The sequence below is a fragment of the Bos grunniens genome, chromosome 2 (assembly GCF_055505025.1).
Source record: "Bos grunniens cultivar Pamir isolate PY7600 chromosome 2, Bosgru_T2T1.0, whole genome shotgun sequence".
Taxonomy (NCBI): domain Eukaryota; kingdom Metazoa; phylum Chordata; class Mammalia; order Artiodactyla; family Bovidae; genus Bos; species Bos grunniens.
This window is the reverse complement of record NC_141166.1, coordinates 76,988,905-77,008,048: the sequence shown is the minus strand read 5'-3', so window position 1 is coordinate 77,008,048 and position 19,144 is coordinate 76,988,905. Positions and strand designations below refer to the sequence as shown.

Here is a 19,144-nt window from a genome sequence, read left to right as displayed (position 1 = left end):
GGGAATTGACTCTTAGATTCATATTTCCCACTTAAAAAAGGTCCCTGAACCAGACTTGTCTGTAGAGAGGATTGCTAGCCTCAAACTCACCTTCGCACAAATGCTCAAACAGAAGAAAAACAGCATCCACAATAGGAAGAGAAGATGAGGGCATCAGAAGCAGATATTTATTCCAAAGTACCAGAGCAGATCTTGATTTCTTGGGACTTCTACATAGGAATCAAATGTTTTTCTAACACAGGCACAATCCTATGAAAAATTTTAAAAATCTAATGTTTTGATCTACGGTCAATTATCTATGTCCAATACTTCTGGTTCACCTTGGTAGATTTCTAACACTCTGATTGGATGGTCCCTTTGAAAATTTTAACATAAATATGAATTTTCTATCAAAGTTATTCAAGCTCAATCAGAACAATAAGCTAAATTTCACTAGAAAACCATAACTTCCCACTTATCAGGAGGGGCCTTTCCTCAGCTATGGACTGGATTTATATGGCAAGAGTCACTTAAGAGTAATGACTTAATTGGACTTGTTAATAGAACACATTTAATCACCCACATTAAAAACAAAAAAGAAAATCAGATTTCTGCCTTAAACAGTCTGTTCCCTAGTCTTGGTGATCTCTTAAGAACTGGTTTGATGCTGGCCGTTCAGTGCATGAATCCCCATTATGACCTTATTATTACTTCTGGTAATGTAACATATATTCTGCTTATTCTGCTGAGTCTCTGACGAAAGTAATGATTACTAAGGGACTTGAAATGACTGACTGCATATTAAGTTCTATATAGAATTAAAATGATTATAGTAGTGCTATAGTAGATGTAAGAAGAAACAACAAGGGAGAATCATTTCCTGGATCATACAGACTAGTAAGACAGGTAGTCCAGAGCTATTTATGGTTACCATTAGAAGGACCTAGTCATAGCACTTGGATTGTTTATCAATGAAATCTGACCTTGACATAGGAATGAACATTCCTAGGGCTATGGGACATGAAATGCCTCCCCAACTTTGAATTTATGACCAAAAGGGGGGCACTCCAGCAGAACAAGAGCAAAGACGATCCCACTCTCCACCCAAGTCCGCAAAGATTAATCCACTATACTCCTTGACTGACTCAGTACACTCTATGCTTTCAACAGAGGATGCTAAAGAAAATAAAAAGAGACTGTGTGCTTTGGACAAACAGAGCCATAGATAGTTACATGTATTTCAGGAAGAATTTTAATAAACTTCACTTCTTGCATATTCCCAGAACACTACGATCATAAAGTTGAGACTTCTATTCTCTATAACTAATAGTTTTCACTAAGAGGTATGCTGTATCGAATTCTATAACAGAAACAAAATCACATATAAACTAGCCTACTCCTCTACCTCCTTAGAGCAGTTTCTCAGAGCTACTTGAGAGGCTGTCTCCAGGGCTGTAGTCCCCAGTTAAGGCCATGAATACACCTTAACTCCCACATTGTGCATTTTTCTTTCAATTGACACTACTATGTAATCCATTTGACTGATTTTTTTAAACAGTTCATGTATTTCATGAAATCGGCCAGTTGTTTAGGTCATCTAGGTACTCAGACATACAAAGATCAATTAGCTAGGCAAAACCTTAGCATTTAATGATTTAGAAAATGAAGTCTAGGTGGTTTTTTTTTTTTTTTTTTTGGTGTGTGTGTGTGTAATTTTTAGGATAGAGTATAATGGTTTTTCAAGATTTACCTTAAAAGTATATGTTAAATAAAAGTCATTAAAGTTATGATAATTGATAACACAAATTTACTGGCTGTAAAATAAATAAATATCCTAGGATTTTCAATTATTTCATTCTCAATTTACTGACAAATTATCATTAACAAACCTTCAAAAGGAAGAAAAAATTGGCCACGAATTAAAAATTTTCTTTCCCTCTCAAGGAAATTCTCTCTCATCTCAAATATATGGACAGAGCTGTTAAGATAATGGCTTCTGAAACATGATACACGAACATGCAAACCAAGTTCCATTAAACTGTCCCTTAACATGGGATTATTCCTGCCACATATCTTCTACCCCACTACATAGTGGTCATGTATGGATGTGAGAGTTGGACTGTGAAGACAGCTGAGCACCAAAGAATTTATGCTTTTGAACTGTGGTGTTGGAGAAGACTCTTGAGAGTCCCTTGGACTACAAGGAGATCCAACCAGTCCATTCTGAAGGAGATCAGCCCTGGCATTTCTTTGGAAGGAATGATGCTAAAGCTGAAATTCCAGTATTTTGGCCACCTCATGCGAAAAGTTGACTCATTGGAAAAGACTCTGATGCTGGGAGGAATTGGGGGCAGGAGGAGAAGGGGACGACAGAGGATGAGATGGCTGGATGGCATCACTGACTCGATGGACGTGAGTCTGAGCGAACTCCGGGAGTTGGTGATGGACAGGGAGGCCTGGCATGCTGCGATTCATGGGGTCGCAAAGAGTCAGACATGACTGAGCAACTGGACTGAACTGATATTGTTAAAGAATACAAAATCTGTTTTATCTTAGAAGCAGAAGATATGTTTTATGCTGCATAAATTTATATATGAGCACTTATTATAGACAAAATATTAAAGTATAACATGTAATTTAATGTTTCTCTTTGTGACTGCATGTTTCACCTTACCTACAGATGGGTTCCTGATCTGCATGCAGAAATACTATTAAGGACTCTCATGGATTTTGTCAATCCATTAGAGTAAGTTAAATGTAAAATAATCATGTATCTAATGCATCCAAACAAAGGGGAGTCTTGAACCCAAGGGAATTAGCACTTGAGTTGCTCATGAGAACAAATGGTCATCTCTCCTTAATTCTTCAATGTCAATACCAATATTATTAACCTACTTATTATTCTGGTATTTTTCTTGGTTCTCATTTCCTGAATTAAGCTTTTTTTTGCCTATATGAAAAAACCTACAATGAAGAGAAGTTCTGGAATATTTATCTAGATAAGAAGTTAGATATATTACAATGTCAATTATTTATATATTATCGCAAAAACTGCTCTAAGACTTTGATTAAACTACTTATGACTTTAGTTTTCATTAAATTTCAAAGAAGTAAATTGAACCAATAATAAGCATATACCACAAAAGCAGAATCTATGTATGTATGTATGTATGTATCTATATGTGGGCTTCCCAGATGGTACTCAGTTCAGCTCAGTCACTCAGTCATGTCCGACTCTTTCTGACCCCATGGACTGCAGCATGCCAGGTTTCCCTGTCCATCACCAACTCTCAGAGCTTACTCAAACTTACTCAAACATCGAGTCAGTGATGCCATCCAGCCATCTCATCCTCGGTCATCCCTTACTCCTCCTGTACTCAATCTTTCCTAGCATCAGGGTCTTTTCTAGTGAGTCAAGTTCTTCACATCAAGTGGCCAAAGTAATGGGATTTTCAGCTTCAACATCAGTCCTTCCAATGAATATTTAGGACTGATTTCTTTAGGATAGACTACTTGGATCTCCATGCAGTCCAAGGGACTCTCAAGAGTCTTCTCCAATTCCACAGTTCAAAAGCATCAATTCTTCAGTGCTCAGCTTTCTTTATAGTGCAGTTCTCACATCCATATATGATTATTGGAAAAACCATAGCCTTGACTAGATGGACCTTTGTTGGCAAAGTAATGTCTCTGCTTTTTAATATGCTATCTAGGTTGGTCATAGCTTGGCTTCCACAAGTAGCAAGTGTCTTTTAATGTCATGGCTTCAGTCACCATCTGCAGTGATTTTGGGGCCCAATAAAATAAAATCTGTCACCATTTCCATTGTTTCCCCATCTATTTGCCATGAAATAATTGGACTGGATGCCATGATCTTAGTTTTCTGAATGTTGAGTTTAAAGCCAACTTTTTCACTCTTTTTCACTTTCATCAAGAGGCTCTTTAGTTGTTCAATTTCTGCCATAAGAGTGGTGTCATCTGCATATCTGAGGTTATTGATATTTCTCCCAGCAATCTTGATTCCAGCTTGTGCTTCATCCAACCAGGCATTTTGCATGAAGTACTCTGCATATAACTTAAATAAGCCAGGTGACAATATGCAGCTTTAACACACTCCTTTCCCGATTTGGAACCAGTCTGTTGTTCCATGCCCAGTTCTAAATGTTGCTTCTTGATCTGCATACCAATTTTTGAGGAAGCAGGTCAGGTGGTCTGGTATTCCCATCTCTTTCAGAATTTTCCACATTTTGTTGTGATCTACACAGTCAAAGGCTTTGGCATAGTCATTAAGCAAAAGTAGATTTTTTTTATTTCTGGAACTCTCTTGTTTTTTTTTTTTTTTTCCGATGATCCAACAGATGATGATAATTTGGTCTCTGGTTCCTCTGAATTTTCTAAATCCAGCTTGAACATCTGGAAATTCATGGTTCGCATACTGTTAAAGCTTGGCTTGGAGAATTTTGAGCATTACTTTGCTAGTGTATCAGATGAGTACAAGTGAGTGGTAATTTGAACTTTTTTGGCCTTGGCTTTCTTTGGGATTGGAATGAAAACTGACCTTTTCCAGTCCTGTGGCCACTGCTGAGTTTTCCAAATTTGCTGGCATATAGAGTGCAGCACTTTCACAGCATCATCTTTTAGGATTTGAAATAGCTCAACTGGAATTCCATCACCTCCACTAGCTTTGTTCGTATTGACTTGCCTTTGCATTCAAGGATATCTGGCTCTAGGTGAGTGATCAAACCATCATCATTATCTGGGTCATGAAGATCTTTTTTGTACAGTTCTTCTGTGTATTCTTCCACCTCTTAATATCTTCTGCTTCTGTTAGGTCTACACCATGTCTGTCCTTTATTGTGCCCATCTTTGTATGAAATCTTCCCTTGGTATCTCTAATTTTCTTGAAGAGATCTCAAGTCTTTTCCATTCTATTTTTTTGCTCGATTTCTTTGCATTGATCACAGAGGAAGGCTTTCTTATCTCTCCTTGCTATTCTTTGGAACTCTGCATTCAGATGGGTATATCTTTCCTTTTCTCCTTTGCCTTTAGCTTCTCTTCTTTTCACAGCTATTTGTAAGACCTCAGACAACCATTTTGCCTTTTCATATTTCTTTTTCTTGGGGATGGTTTTGATCACCATCTCCTGTACAATGTTACAAATGTCCATCCATAGTTCTTTAGGCACTCTATCAGATATAGGCCCTTGGAATCTGTTTGTCACTTCCACTGTATAATCATAAGGGATTTGATTTAGGTCATACCTAAATGGTCTGGTGACTTTCCCTACCTTCTTCAATTTAAGTCTGAATTTGACAATAAGTAGTTCATGATCTGAGCTACAGTCAGCTCCTGGTCTTGTTTTTTGCTAACTTGTATAGAGCTTCTCCATCTTTGGCTGCAAAGAATATAATCAATCTGATTTCAGTATTGACCATCTGGTGATGTCCATGTGTAGAGTCCTTCTCTTGTGCTAATGGACGAGGGTGCTTGCTCTAAGTGTGTTCTCTTGGCAAAACTCTATTAGCCTTTGCCCTGCTTCCTTTTGTACTCCAAGGACAAATTTGACTGTTACTTCAGGTATCACTTGACTTCCTACTTTTGCATTTTCCAGTTCCCTATAATGAAAAGGACATCTTTTTTGGGTGTTAGTTCTAAAAGGTCTTATAGGTCTTCATAGAACCATTCAACTTCAGCTTCTTCAGCATTACTGGTCAGGGCATAGGCTTGGATTACTGTGATATTGAATGGTTTGCCTTGGAAATGAACAGAGATCATTCTGTCGTTTTTGAGAGTGCATCCAAGTATTGCATTTTGGACTCTTTTGTTGACTATGATGGTTACTCCATTTCTTCTGAGGGATTCTTGCCCACAGTAGTAGATATAATTGTCAGCTGAGTTAAATTTACCCTTTCCAGTCCATTTTAGTTCACTGATGCATAAAATGTCAATGTTCACTCTTGCCATCTCCTGTTTGACCACTTCCAATTTGCCTTGGATTCATGGACCTAACATTACAGGTTCCTAGTCAATATTCCTCTTTACCCCATCGGACTTTACTTCCATTACCAGTCATATCCACAACTGGGTGTTGTTTTTGCTTTGGCTCCATCCCGTCATTCTTTCTGGAGTTATTTCTCCACTGATCTCCAGTAGCATATTGGGTACCTACTGACCTGGGGAGTTCCTCTTTCAGTGTCCTATCTTTTTGCCTTTTTATACTGTTCATGGAGTTCTTAAGGCAAGAATATTGAAGTTGTTTGCCATTCCCTTCTCCAATGAACCATATTTTGTCAGAATTCTCCACCATGACCCATCTGTCTTGGGTGGCCCTACACAGCATGGCTCATAGTTTTACTGAGCTAGACAAGGCTGTGTTCCATGTGATCAGTTTGGTTAGTTTTTTGTGATTGTGGTTTTCTGTCTGTCTGCCTTCTGATGGATAGGGATAGGAGGGTTATGGAAGCTTCTTGATGGGAGAGACTGACTGAAGGGGAAACTGGGTCTTTTTCTGATGGGCGGGGCCATGCTCAGTAAATCTTTAATCCAATTTTCTGTTGAGGGGCAGGGCTGTGTTCCTTCCCTGTTGTTTGACCTGAGGCCAAACTATGGTGGAGGTAGTTACAGAAGGTTTGGTTTGTGCCCTCCAAGAGTCTGTTTCCCCAGTCCTGTGTAAGTTCTGGCACTTCTATGGTGGGGTTAATGGTGACCTCTTCCAAGAGGGTTTATGCCTAACCCAAGTCTGCTACACTCAGAGCTCCTGCCCCTGCGGCAGGCCACTGCTGACTTGCACCTCCGCAGGAGATATTCAACACAGTTCTGGCTCAGTCTCTGTGGTGTCTCTGGGTCCTGGTGCACACAAGGTTTATTTGAGCCCTCCAAGCATCTCTGGTGGGTATAGAATTTGATTCTAAATGTGATTTTGCCCCTCCTACCATTTTTCTGGGGCTTCTTCTTTGCTCTTGGATATGGGGTATCTTTTTATGGTGGGATCCAATAGTCTCTTGTCGACCAGGAAGTGCTAGTGGTAAAGAATCTGCCTGCCATTTCAGGAGACACAAGAAATGTTGGTTTGATCTCTGGGTCAGGAAGATCCTCTGAAGAAGGGCATGGCAACCCACTCCCATATTGTTGCCTGGAGAATTCCTTGGAAAGAGGAGCCTGGTGGGCTACACTCCATAGGGTCACAAAGAGTTGTACATGACTGAAGCAACATAGCACACACACACAAAAGCAGAATCTATGTATATAATCAATTTTTGCCTTCCAGTACTAAAGTTTTAAAATATCAAGTTACTTATAAGGTAATGGTAAAGACCCTGATACTGGGAAAGATTGAAGGCAGTGGGAGAAGCGGACAACAGAGGATGAGATGGTTGGATGGCATCACTGACTCAGTGGACATGTATTTGAGCAAACTCTGGGAAATAGTGAAGGACAGGGAAACCTGTCATGCTGCAGTCCATGGGGTCGCAAGGAGTAGGACATGGTTGAGCAACTGAACCCACCAATAAGGTAATGGCAAAAGACAATGATATAGGTGAGGTCTGTCTTTGATGCTTTTAACAAATCAGGTACTTCTTTCAAGCTTGCTGAGATCCTGGCATGAAAAACACCAGAAACTCTGCCATTTACTATTCTAAGGAAGTTGGTTGATATACTGCTGTTTATCACTATAAAAATTAAAAAGCTATATAGAGAGGAACTTCATAGCTTTGGAATGGTTCATATCTTTCATTTATTTCACAAGTATTAACTGAGTACATATTGTGTGTCAACCATATGCCTAGGAGATACATAATGGCAGGGAGGGTGGGGGGAAAGGGAGAGATGATATAATTTCCCATCCTTCTGGAATGGATATTCTCCTCAACAAGTTCAGGACAGCATCACCTGCTTGAAGCTAAAGAATAAAATGCACAACCTACCTGTGAGCTGTCGCCTTCTACTTCGAGTCGTTTCACAATTTGTGGAGCAGGGTGTAAACTTGGACCAAGCAGTGAAGGTGCAGTCATTGCGACATGGGACTGTACATTCTTGCATGAGGGGAGGCATGCCGTTCATCTGCTTGAGGCATTCCGTCATTTCTGCTGATTGGTTATTATCAGAGATGCATGAGACAGCTAAAAAAAAAAAAAAAAAAAAGGATGCTTTTGTTGCTATTTTAATTAAATCAAGCTGCTGCTGATTCTTGGACGAAATAGCAGAATTCCCCAATGTTTGAAAAATTTTGTTATCACTGTGATTGCAAAAGGTGTTCAACATAGCTAACCTTATTTCTCTCTGGAAATTAAATGTTTATTGTTGCCAGTGGAGGTATTTGATAATTTAATTGGTTTCATTATTAATCCAAACCCTGCACTGACAGCAACCAAAATAATTGTTCAGTAATTTTCTGTATGTCCTGCTTGTGAGCATTTGATCTCTAGAGATGGTATAAAACTAGAAAACAGAATCTACAACAGAACAATACAAAGATGAAAAAGGACCAAACCATGAAAAAAATCATTTGCATCTTTCATAGATTTGATTTTTGTTAACTTGCTAAATAGCACTTATGTTTAAATGGTCCTATGTTTGTCAGTCAGTATTTAAAAATAAATTTCCCTTTCTACAAGTAAACCATTTTTTCCCCTTACTAACATTTCAGGATAAGGTAAAATTTTTAATCATTTTTTCCAAGTACAGGCATAATGTCTCCAGATAATCCCCATTACAGATATCCTACCAATTGCAGATAACTCTTCTATGCTCCTCACATACTTTTTCAACTGGAATTGTCTGCAGTCATACCATGAACTTATTTCAAGGTAAAACATTTTTTTGATTTTGCTTAATTTTTGAGTCTTTAGACTAATGCCACTGTATTCAATTATGAACAAATGATATTTTGTGCCTCTTTGATTCACCCTAATTATAGACTCAAAGGATATATCTTTACTTTCTAGACCAGCATGTCTCAAACTTGGCATCAGTGACATTTTAGATTGGATAATTTCATTTTGTGGATACACAAGTTTGTCTTGCACATAGTAAGATACTTAGCAGCATTCTTGGCCTTAGCCAATTAGATGCCAATAGCACACGTACCCTCTTGGTTTTGAAAACCAAAAATGACTTTACACATTGACATGTCCCCCTGGTTGACAACTACACCTCTCAACTGATTTCTAACCATGGATGTCTTCGAGAATACAGAGATTTGATGGCATAACTTCAGATCTACTCAAACAGCATCTCTGGGAAAGAAGTCTAGAAATATTTTTGTCTCTAAGTGTCCCAGGTGGTTCTGATCCAGCCTGTCCAATGGCCACCTGCCTTTGGCATGATGTCTTTGGAAATGGTATGTGTTAATGGATATTTGCTGAGTTTAGCATCCTAAGAACAAACTGTTTAGGATCACTTTTATTACAGCTCTTTAAAATCTACCAAATTAAAAGGAATAAAGAGACCACAACTAGGAACACTGTTGTTAAGAACTGTTTATATAAACTTTTCTAGCACAGGGTAAGTATATGAAAGGGCCTTCAGTTGTCCATTTCTCTTATATTCTGAATTTCTTTATCTGGAGCACAACAAAAAACAAGTCAATCTGAATATTATCTATCCATGTATCCATCCATTTATTTACTTATTATTTATGAAGTGGTGAAAGCCAAATGTATCTAATGCTTTAGGACCAAGGAATTAGCTAAAATAACAATGGCTGCACACACAATATGTCCCAGTTTGTACATCTGCTCTGAAGCAGGTGGGGCTATTCATTCATTCTGAATAGTTTTATTCTTGTTTCTGTCCATATCCTAGGAACAAAATCCACTGCACATCAAGCCAACATCACCTGCATTTTCTTTGTTGGGAATATTATAGCCATTAATGATGAATACAGTGCAAGATCTTTTCTCAAGTAGGGTACAAGCAAATGTTTACTTGAATTTCATGCTTAGATAACTAATTTGGAGTCAATTTAGGGGATTTTTACCATGCTAATTTATTTTCCAAGATGACAGTGTAATGAATAACATAAAGAGGAATTTTAAACACTTTGAAAAAATATTGCTATTTGAAAACTAAACCTCTACAAATATACAAATTAAGAGTTTTTCCAATGATAAAACATTTTTAAATACTTTATATAATTTAAGTTTAAAACTTGAAAACTATACAATAAACATTCAATGATATTTTTAAGTTTGGCAAGCTATCTAAATTAGAGTACAAATGGATTTATGAATGTCTATATTCAACTATATTGGTTTCCCTGGTGGTTCAGTGATAAATACTTTGCCTGCCAATGCAGGAGACATGGGTATGATCCCAGGGTGGGGAAGCTCTTCCGCAAGAGAAAATGGCAACCCACTTCAGTATTCTTGCCTGGGAAATCCCAAGGACAGAGGAGCCTGGCAGGCTATAGCCCACGGGGTCGCAGAGTCAGACACAATGGAGCACATACACACACATATAGTTCTGTGGGCAATATTAAGCGTGTATAAACTCCTTAAGTCAGAGTTTTTTTGAGAACTAAATCAGAGGCGGTAAGTAGATAAACTTATCAAATTTTGGGCCTTTATTACTGACACCTTTTCCGCTAATAGAAGTTACTGAAATTGAGTCATTTATTCATCCATCCATCTGCTCACTTGGTTACAAAATATAAGGAGTTATGAATAATTATAAAAGCATTTTGTGTGTGTGCAAGGAAATATACATGTACATATAAATCTATCTTTCAAGGACGCTACTGTAGTGGCAGAGGTAAGCACATACACAGATAATAGCAGCACATTAATGCAGTTTCCCTAATGGCAATGACCAACTGGAAATCCTGGTACACAAGAGAAAAACAGGTACTTCATTCTTGGATGGAAATGATGTATAAGGTACAGGCGGGAAAGAAAGAAGAAGAGACTGGACCTGTCAGACATCTGCTATTTAGTCGAACTCTGAGTTCTGGAACTTTTTGGATCATAGCACATCACTTGAAGGTCATAATCTAGAGAAATGATGTCTCTTTTGGTGTTTTTAAGTATTGAAAGCATTGTACTGTACTAGTGGGAAAGGTCTTTTCATCAGGCAAGGAAGAGGTATTTACTATTGATCATCCCTGTCATGTATTTCTACCCAAAATGAATCTTTTAAGAGGAACAGCAAATCAATGCTTAATTACAATTTATTAATTAAACTTGAAATATGGCTCTCTTTACTGGAGGAAAATTGTACTCTCAAGTAAAATTAGCTCAAATAGCTTTAGAACAGTCTTGTGTGTTGTTTGAGATTTAGCTATCTTAAGCTTTGGACAGAAAGCTCTCAGACTGGCTGCCTGGAACAGCTGGGCACTGTCATTAAAGGAATGATGGAGAAGCAGGTGGGTGAGCTGAGTTACGGAGACAGAAGTTCTCAGATGACAACAGTCACCTGGCGAGTGGGTGTGGTCGGAGGACCTGGAACCCTCCACATGTCTGTGTGGTTTTCTTATCCATAGTGTCTAGCAATGAGCAGAAAGCACAGAATTGAGTTCAGCTTTATCTTTCTCTTAATCATGACATAGCCTGAGTCTTGGGAGAAAAAAGAAAATCACCAAAGAGGGGAAAAGAGTTACTAATTGCTTTCCCATGGTACATGATTCTTTTCAATTCTATCAGCATGAAAAGGAATGGCCTGGCAGGAAATGTAAAATTATCTGAGAATTTAGCAAAAGAAATAAAGCAAGGATCTGTATGTAGTCTCAGTGTGATTCCTAGTTAATTTTTGGAGGACACCGGCTGTCAATGTCAGATGGTTAGGCAGCCTTCTTAGGCTTTACTGATGACTGAAATCAGCAGATTATTAACTACCACTAAATGACTATACTTTCTGCCCCCATTACCTCTAAACTCTGATAGTGAGACATGCCATGATAAGTTTGTCTTCTATTCAATTATGATATGAAGAGGGCAGGGGTTGCTGGCCTTATGATAAGAAATGGTAATATTCTACCTGGAATGACTAAATAAGTGATGGAATCCACTACTTCAGATCTACTCGTGTTCATCACCTTCACCAAGGTCACATTACTTTCCCAAAGTTGTTCCTAACTAGAGTCCAACTCTAATAGTTGACAAGAAAAGGTAGGAAAAACTTGATTCAAGAGGTCATGATTTCCAGGAAAGGAGGGTGACATGCTAGAAAAATAGAAGAGCTCTATTAGCTTGCTGTTCTGAAACTGTGAACCACTTCAGTTCAGGTAGAGTTCAATATATGTACATCGAAAAGGAGGGGGCAGCTACTGCTCAGCTCACACAACATTCGAACAATATATTCTACAGGGCAGACCCTGCAACAGAGGCCTGGGATACACAGGTGAAAGAAACATGGAAATAAAAGCTCATTCCACTCAGGGTCTTGCAAGGGCAGGACTCTGGGGCCTCAGGCACTGGGCAGCCAGGAGCCTTCCTGGATGGAGGGGAGGCTTGAAGAATGTGCACAGTGAAGACATGAGTCTGACCAGGGGCCTGGCACAACTTACATCTGTGCAGAGGAATAAGCAGATGCGCTGGCTTCTGGCCCTTGCTATACACATTCTAAGATCCTGTACCTCTTCTTTGATAAGGCTCATAACATTTGTGACTACCTGTTCCATGTCTGTGTAACAGGAACAACTAATTTAATGATGCAATGCCAGGTTGCCCCTTATACATGTGGGGACTGGCACTGGAATACAAGAGGAGGTCACAGATGGTAAGTCTAAAGAGTTAGATGTTATCATTGAAATTTACAAGCCTGTAATAGATCAGTTCTATTCTAATTAAAATACACGTCTTCATGACTTGGAACATGAAGTTCCAATATAAATTCTGGGATGACTTGGAGTTTCAGGCTGGAATGTGGCAGCTCAGGAACGATGGGCCCAGGCCTGAGTCTCTGGCCAGTCCTCCTCTCACTCCCAGCTGGATTCTACCTCCAGAAGGAACATCTAACATTTGTGAGTGGGCACTATAGTCAATACTCCAAAGCTCAATTCACAAATCGGCCACCCTTGTACACCCATCACATTTAGGGTGTACATGGAGTCAGTGCAAATGCTGATCACAGGTCAGACTCAGAGAAGAGGCTCCTGTAAGTTACTGAAGCTGGTTCAGGGCTATTGCTGCTACTGCTGTCCCTTCAGTTGTGTCCGACTCTGTGCGACCCCATGGACTGCAGCCTACCAGGCTCCTCCATCCATGGGATTTTCTAGGCAAGAGTACTGGAGTGGGGTGCCATTGCCTTCTCCATAAGGGCTCTTAAGACAGGGGATTCCAAGGTTCTGACAACTAGGCAGAGTTTAGATAAGGAGTGGATGAGGAATCATGGCATCCTTGCTTCTGAGAAGGAACAGGCTGGAAAGGGGCCAGAGAAGGGTGCTCTAAGGCAGGGGTCCCCACCCTCCAGGATCTAATGCTTGATGAGGTGGAGCTGATGTAAATAATAGAAATAAAGTGCACAATGAATGCAACGTGCTCGAATTCTCCCTAAACCATACTCTCTACTTTGTCCAAGGAAAAAGTGTCCCTGGTGCCAGAAGGTTGGCAGCCGTGATCTAAGGCATGGAGGTCAGCTCTTACTGAGACTAAGGGCAGAACTGCATTCTACTCCAATTATTTCATCATACACTGATGCAATCTTTCTTAAGAGTACCCTTCCTTGTAGGTAATCAGGAAAGGTGCAATTGCCAATTAAAGCTATCTCAGATTTGGCCATTTTAATTAGCCTCCTTCCTATTTAAAATAATTATTTTCAGGTAAATGTGCAGTTTCTCTTCCAGCCACTTCCCCCTCTCCCCTCCAGGAAGGAATCTAGGTGCCCAATAGCTATCAGGGGTCTCAGATCTGTATGAAGGTCCTTCAGAAGTGCCCCGAGTCACTGCCAGTGTCTACAGTGACAGTGGCCCTTGTCCACCGGGTGGCTGCTCACCCACCAGGGAAGTCCCCTTTCAGGGTGAAAATCACACGAACGCTCCCCTCTCAGCCTGATCCTCATCAGAGGGCTGTTATCCTCTAAGCTGATGAGGGCTCAGCCCACCTGGTACCTCGCGTGGAACTTCCTGCTGGGGCCCTGTGATCAGTGTTCTGGGAGAGTCAGAGTATGTTCTCCTGTGAAGCCTGCCCACACCAGCAGCTACCACACCTTCCCAGGGCCTAGGGGCATTTCTGCAGACTCTGTAACACAGGAAACTCAGGGAGGTTCTGAAGAGGCAATGAGGCCCTCCTCCTGGAGTGGCACCCCTGTAGGGCCTCTCTTCCCAGAGTTCTGAAGAAGACATGGAGCAAAAATCCTTCAGCTTTTTGCTGGTTCCTTAGCTAAACTCTCCACCCTCTTATATCAGTCCTGAGTCAGCGAAAATCATGACACAAGTTACTTTTGCTTGGCTTCCCCACCCCAGCTTTTCTTTTACTACTAATCACCCACCCAGGCAAAAAGACAAGGGCTTTGCATTCTTTCTGATTGATAGACACATCCATCTCCTATCTGAGATGACATTTATCTTGTCCCTTTCCATGAAGCCATAATGACAGACAAGATGCAGAGAGAAAATTTTGATTGGATTAAGGATGAAAATTTAAAGACATCTAAAAAATATGAAGCCTGCCACACATGTGCTTTACCACTAGGTGCTGAGATCTGGAGAGTAGAGCCTGTGACTGGCTGGTATAAGGATGTTTATTACAAATTAATGTGCTTCTTCCCCTTAATACAGTAGAGGACTTCCCAGGTGGCACAATGGTAAAGAATCCACCTACCAATGAAAGAGATACAAGAGACACGGGTTTGATCCATGGGTCAGGAAGATCTCTTGGAGAAGGAAATGGCAACCTACTCCAGTATTCTTGCCAGGAAAATCCCAAGGACAGAGGAGCCTGGTGGGCTACAGTCCATGCGATCACAAACAGCTGGACATGACTGAGTGTGTACGTGCACACACACACACACATAAAATAGAAGGGTTTTTTGAAACCCCAGCACAATGTAGGAGGCAGGGGTCACTAGGCACGTTGCCTTGGGAGTCAGGTGCTGAAGGACTTAAATGCTCTACTGCAGCGGCCCCCAACCTTCTTGGCACCAGGACCCAGTTTAATGGAAGACAATCTTTCCACACACTGGGGGATGAGAGGGAAGGGGTAGATGGCTTGGGGATGATTCAAGTGCATTATATTTATTATGCACTTTATTTCTAGTCTATTTACACTATTGCTCTGACAGCAGATGCCAATGTTTAGCTTAGAGTTTGGGGACCCCTGTTCTACTCAAGAGCTCAACTATTGGTCCTTTAGTTTCAGGAAAGACCCATGAGATGCTTTTTAATGTTACTGTTTCCAGGGTATTATTGTTTTTTGTTGTCATTGTAACAAATTACCAAAAACTTAGCAACTTGTAAGAACAGAAATATTTTCTCTTACAGTTCTAGGAATCAGAAGTCCAAAATCAGTTTCCTTGGGCTGAAGTCCAAATGTCATCAGGACCAGTTCCTTCTGAAGGTTCTATGGAGAATCAAGCACCAGGCCCTTTCTAGTTCCAGCGGATGCCTGCATCCGTCACTCCTAGCCCCTTCCTCAGCCTTCAAATCCAAGAGTGTGGCGTGAGCATGTGAGCAGGTCACTTTCTTTCTGCATCATCAAAGGGCGTCCTGCCTCCCTCTCACTTTGAAGCTCTGTTGTGATTGCATTGGATCCACCTGGGTGATCCAGCATATTCTCCCCTCACAGCCTTAACTTAATTAATCACGTCTGCAAGGTCTTCTTTGCCATGGAAATAAGATATCACAGGTTCCTGGGATTAGGGCTTGTGCATTTTGGGGAGCTTTTAGCCAGCCTACAATATAGAGCAAAGGTATTTCTTCATAGCTCATCCACTGGAATAAGAATCAAGCCTACCTCATCTACTTGCAAAAATAGGAAAAACAGAGTTGACACAATCAGGCTTACCACGCCTTCCCTCGTCCTTACTCTCACAACAGGTTGGTTTTGTTTTAATTCTCTGGTTTTTCAATCACCCAGCCTGACTTCCCTCAGCCACTCAGGCACCTTTAGAATTACTCTCCCCACCCTGTGTTGGGTACCCTTAGGGAAAACAGACAGATTCATTTCTTATTCAAGACAAAGCATAAGGAAGACTGCATACATCTATATTAAACAGAAGTGCATTTCAGTGGCAAATACCAGGATTGGGGGTAGTCTGAGCCATGGGAAATGCAAAGCCACTTTCCCCCCATCCAATTGTAACCCTTGGATTGTTGGCTTCATGAATAAAGGAACAGTCTCTGCAGAGAAATATTAAAATTGAGAAGGAGTGAGAACAGTTAGAAGGAATAGGAAGTTCTAAGTCCTGGAAAAGTGGCTTCCCTGGTGGCTCAGTGGTAAAGAACCCACCTGCCAATGCAGGAGACACAGGAGATATGGGTTCAGATCCCTGGGTCAGGAAGATCCTGTGGAAATGGCACCCCATCCATTATTTTTGCCTGGAGAATCCCCATAGACAGAGGAGCCTGGTGGGCTAAAGTTCATGAGGCCTCAAAGAGTCAGACAAGACTTAGTGATTGAGCATGTAAGTCCTGGAAAAGAAGGCTAAGTCTAAACTCTCATTCACAGGAAGCATGCCTTATTGCTCCTGCTTTGAACTGTCCACCATTAGAGAGGAGAGCCTTGAGCCACCATCCAAGCTCGAGAGCCACAAGCTGGTCAGGGATGTAATGGATATCAATATGGGCTCCCACATGCTGTGTGCAATTGTCTTCCCAGCTCGTCTGTGCCTATTTACTCTGGCCTCTGTTCTAATCCTTCATGCAAGTGGCCAGCGCTGATGTGGGGCATGGCCAGGAGCCCTGGTATCATCATTGGCAATAGGGATGGAGGCCCCCACCATGGCATTTCCCAGGGCAGAGACTGGGGTCACCCAGGACTGACCAAGCCAACTTCACTCAAGGATTAAACCTAGGCCCTTCCCCTTCAGACATCAACCACCAAAGCTCAAACTACCAGTCGTCTCATGTACCCTAATTCTCTCAGTGGATGTCCCAGCAACTCCATTTCTGTGACAACTATAGGTAGTGGAGAAGACATTTTCACTTGCTATCATCCAAATGAGTCAATCTGGAATGAAAAGCCAGTTCTTTCTATATACCAAGTGTTTTCATTTTCTCCTAGTATTTTTTCTCTTCCTGTGCAGAGCACAGTGGGTGAAAGCATGGTATTTGGAGATCCCATTCTTCAAAAACTATATTTGAATAAAATGTGTACTTATTATTACATGCTGAATGACATATATGCAACTTTTGAGTGGAACAGCATGAGTTGTGGAAATTGAATTAAACAATAAACGTGTAATTGCTTGTTAGGGTGCTTTAATTGACTCATAAGTACCATATGAGAAGCTGTGTGGCTGCAGGAGCCCAATTATAGGCTTGCTTATGGAAAGATACAATTCATTTTGCATGTTGGAAACATATTCCCCAATTATTGGTGCCCTCCCAGAAAAAAAGAAAAAAGAATTTTCAAATAAATAAGAAATGCTTAGTAAGCTAATAATGTAGACTTAGTCCCTTAGTCCCTTGAAGCACTTTATTTAGGTTCTAATGCATGATCAGGAAATGAACAGTTAAAAATGCCCATTGATTTTATTCCAGGGGATTTTTAAGCCCCAAAGCTCTCTCTATCCACAGCTAAGTACGGAAGCATATACAGGCAGGGCTCTTTACTTCAAAGGATTTGTCCCCTAACTGAAAAATACTGGCTAGAATTAAATACTTCAGGAAAGAAGTGGACAGAATAAAATTACAAATTTTGATATAATTTTGATACAAAAATTATATCAAAAGGAAAAACAAACAAACAAACAAAAAGGATACCAAAAACAGGTGAGTCACAAGGGAGGGCAGAGGATCTTAAGCTCTGACTGCTGGTCTGGTGTGGCAGATTCTAGAAGGGAATGCTAGGCCTGTGGTCAAGATACCCAGCCACTGCTGGGAAGCAAATGGAGCCAGATGAACTGTGGTCCTTGGGGCATGAGAAACACAGGAGGAGCAAGTTGACTAACAAATCAAAGCAGGAAACCAGAGGTTCCAGACGACTATGGTGGGCACCTTCAAAAACTGGAGGAGAGAAGGAGTAATCATTAGGAATCTTAAATCTAAGGGAGGAAAGCATTACATTGTCCTTTGCTAGGCACAGTGTCACCTGACAGTGGTGTCTGCACGAGCTTTAGACCCCCAGTGATTTCCATTAATCACAGTGAAACTACTCAAATATTTAAGTACAGAGGGTAGCTCGCTTGTTGAAGATGGTGCAAGACAAGTCTCTTAATCTCCAACCACCTCTCCCCTCAACGAGACCCCAGAAATAAATACTCAGAGTAGACCAGACCAGGCTACGAAAAGTCAGCTATAAAGTTCTTAGCCTTTCCTTCAATTTAAACTGCCTCTCTGAGTCCTTCCTCCTACAGAGAAACATTAAAACCTGTATTGAAGACCACCATTTAAAAATGCATCAATTCATCACATTTGCAGACATAACTATAAATTAATTCATGACAGTGAATATGAAGGAGTCATTATTGCAACCAAGCTTTTTGTACATCAGTGACTCCCTCCCTGGTTTTATAATATCTTAGAGTAGCTTCACAGAGAAGGCAATGGCACCCCACTCCAGTTCTCTTGCCTGGAAAATCCCATGGACGGAGGGGCCTGGTAGGCTGCAGTCCATGGGGTTGCTAGGACTCAGACACGACTGAGGGACTTCACTTTCACTTTTCACTTTCATGCTTTGGAGAAGGAAATGGCAACCCATTCCAGTGTTCTTGCCTGGAGAATCCCAGGGACGGAGAGCCTGGTGGGCTGCCGTCTATGGGGTTGCACAGAGTCGGACACAACTGAAGTGACTTAGCAGCAGCAGTGTAGCTTCATGCATCTCAGTTGACTTTCTTTCATTCAGTGGGGAATGACTGCTTATGGTAGAGTTTTTTTTTTTTGGGGGGGGGTGGGCAGGGGGTGATGAAAATGTCCTGGAATTTGAGTGTGGTGATGGTTGTATAACTATAAACATATTTTTTAAAAAACTACTAAATTATACACTTTAAAGAGTGAATTTTCTCTCAATGTAGCTACTAGGAAAACTTCATCATGTAAGTATTCTGAGTTACTTTCTGAATCAAATAAAATTTT

General features: G+C 40.7%; 1 protein-coding gene across 16 annotated transcripts in view; it reads right to left on the bottom strand.

Moving 5' to 3' along the window:
• Positions 1-19,144, bottom strand: part of THSD7B (thrombospondin type 1 domain containing 7B) — a 1,262,144-nt gene that overhangs the window by 321,343 nt on the left and 921,657 nt on the right. For 14 of the 16 annotated variants that reach the window (XM_086367910.1, XM_086367918.1, XM_086367926.1 and 11 more), the window contains one exon: positions 7,902-8,096. In XM_086367910.1, coding sequence (XP_086224036.1) covers positions 7,902-8,096 — 195 coding nt within the window. Of the gene's footprint in view, positions 1-5,277; positions 7,014-7,052; positions 7,178-7,901; positions 8,097-19,144 lie in introns of those variants that run through there. The other 2 variants (XM_086368023.1, XM_086368031.1) reach the window with 2 other exon arrangements.